The 1,299-nt window shown below is 42.2% G+C and overlaps 1 protein-coding gene across 1 annotated transcript; it reads left to right on the plus strand.

Moving 5' to 3' along the window:
- Positions 1–650: 650 nt before the first annotated feature.
- LOC121866719 (protein ZBED8-like) lies at positions 651–1,091 on the plus strand. Its single transcript, XM_042366421.1, has one exon. It carries the CDS (start codon positions 651–653, stop codon positions 1,089–1,091), a length of 441 nt encoding a protein of 146 aa, XP_042222355.1.
- Positions 1,092–1,299: the final 208 nt, after the last annotated feature.

Here is a 1,299-nt window from a genome sequence, read left to right on the forward strand (position 1 = left end):
GGGTAATTTACAGAGCTGATGCAACACGTCTGTTTTGTCTGAGATACAGGGGTTAAGTCCACTGAGGGATGAACAGTTGGTGATGACTTGTGCAAATTAGAGGTGCGTGGGGGACCTGGTAATGTCATCCAGCACATATGAAGGAAGTGATAAGGTATGCTTAGTTGCTGTTTATAAAGTTAATTCAGGTAGTGTTAGTTATACAATTAATATATGTAAATCGTCCACATTTATAGAAGTACTACTGATTATATATTGACAGAGGCTATTACAACGGAGCCTCCTCTGAGCTGAATAAAATCGCCTTGCTTTACCCAAATGAAATACTAAGAGTTGTGCCTCTATAGTGATGAGTTTAAAAGTTATTGTCTTTGGAGAAATACAAAATGTGAGAAAAAACACACACATAACCATTAGACTCTAATCATCTAATGGTTATATGTGTGTGTTTGACGCCCCTGCATTAGAGCAGGGGTTTTTAACCTGGGTTGGATGGACCCCCAAGGGGTCCATGGATGGGCTTCAGTGGGTTCGTGAAGGTCAGATAAAAATTGAACATTTATATTCACTATGTTTTTTCCGTTCAGCATGCAACTGGATGAAACTACTGACGTCTCTCGGTGCAGCCAGCTCCTGCTTTCGTCCGTTATATGCACGCTGATGCCATCAAAGAAGAATTCCTATTTTTTGAGCCCCTTTTGGAAACTACAAAGGCCATCGACATCTTAGAAATGGTGAATAGTTTCTTTGCCAAGCAAAACTTCGACTGGAAGAAAAATCTTTGTACTCTGTGCACAGACGGAGCACCTGCGATGCTTGACAACACATCTGGTTTTGCTGCTTTGGTGAAGAAAGAAGCTCCTCAGGTCATCGTGACCCATTGTTTTCTACATCGGCATGCATTGGCGTCAAAGACTATGCCAGCAATTATGAAAGAAGTCTTGTCTTCTGGCGTGAAAGTCGTCAACTTCATCAGAGCCAGGGCTGTGAACCATCGCGTTTTCAAGAGGTTTTGTCAAGAAATGGGAGCAGAATATGAAGCTCTTCTCACCACACAGAAGTTCGCTGGCTTTCCAGAGGACAAATCTTGAAGCGCTTGATTGAACTTCAAGCAGAAGTTTCACTTTTTTTGAGAGAAAAAGAAAGCTCACTGTCAGAACAGTTTGACAGTGAGGAGTTCATTCATGGCTTGGCCTACTTGGCGGATATTTTTGGTCATATGAATGAGGTGAATCTTGCGATTCAAGACCCTGGAGTCACCATTATGGATGCTGCTGAAAGACTGCAAGCTTTTCTGGC

The sequence above is a fragment of the Homarus americanus genome, unplaced genomic scaffold (assembly GCF_018991925.1).
Source record: "Homarus americanus isolate GMGI-L3 unplaced genomic scaffold, GMGI_Hamer_2.0 scaffold21183, whole genome shotgun sequence".
Lineage (NCBI taxonomy): Eukaryota > Metazoa > Arthropoda > Malacostraca > Decapoda > Nephropidae > Homarus > Homarus americanus.

Excerpts from the sequence above, each read along its gene's own strand:
- LOC121866719 (XM_042366421.1), top strand. The coding sequence starts at position 651 with ATGCACGCTGATGCCATCAAAGAAGAATTCCTATTTTTTGAGCCCCTT.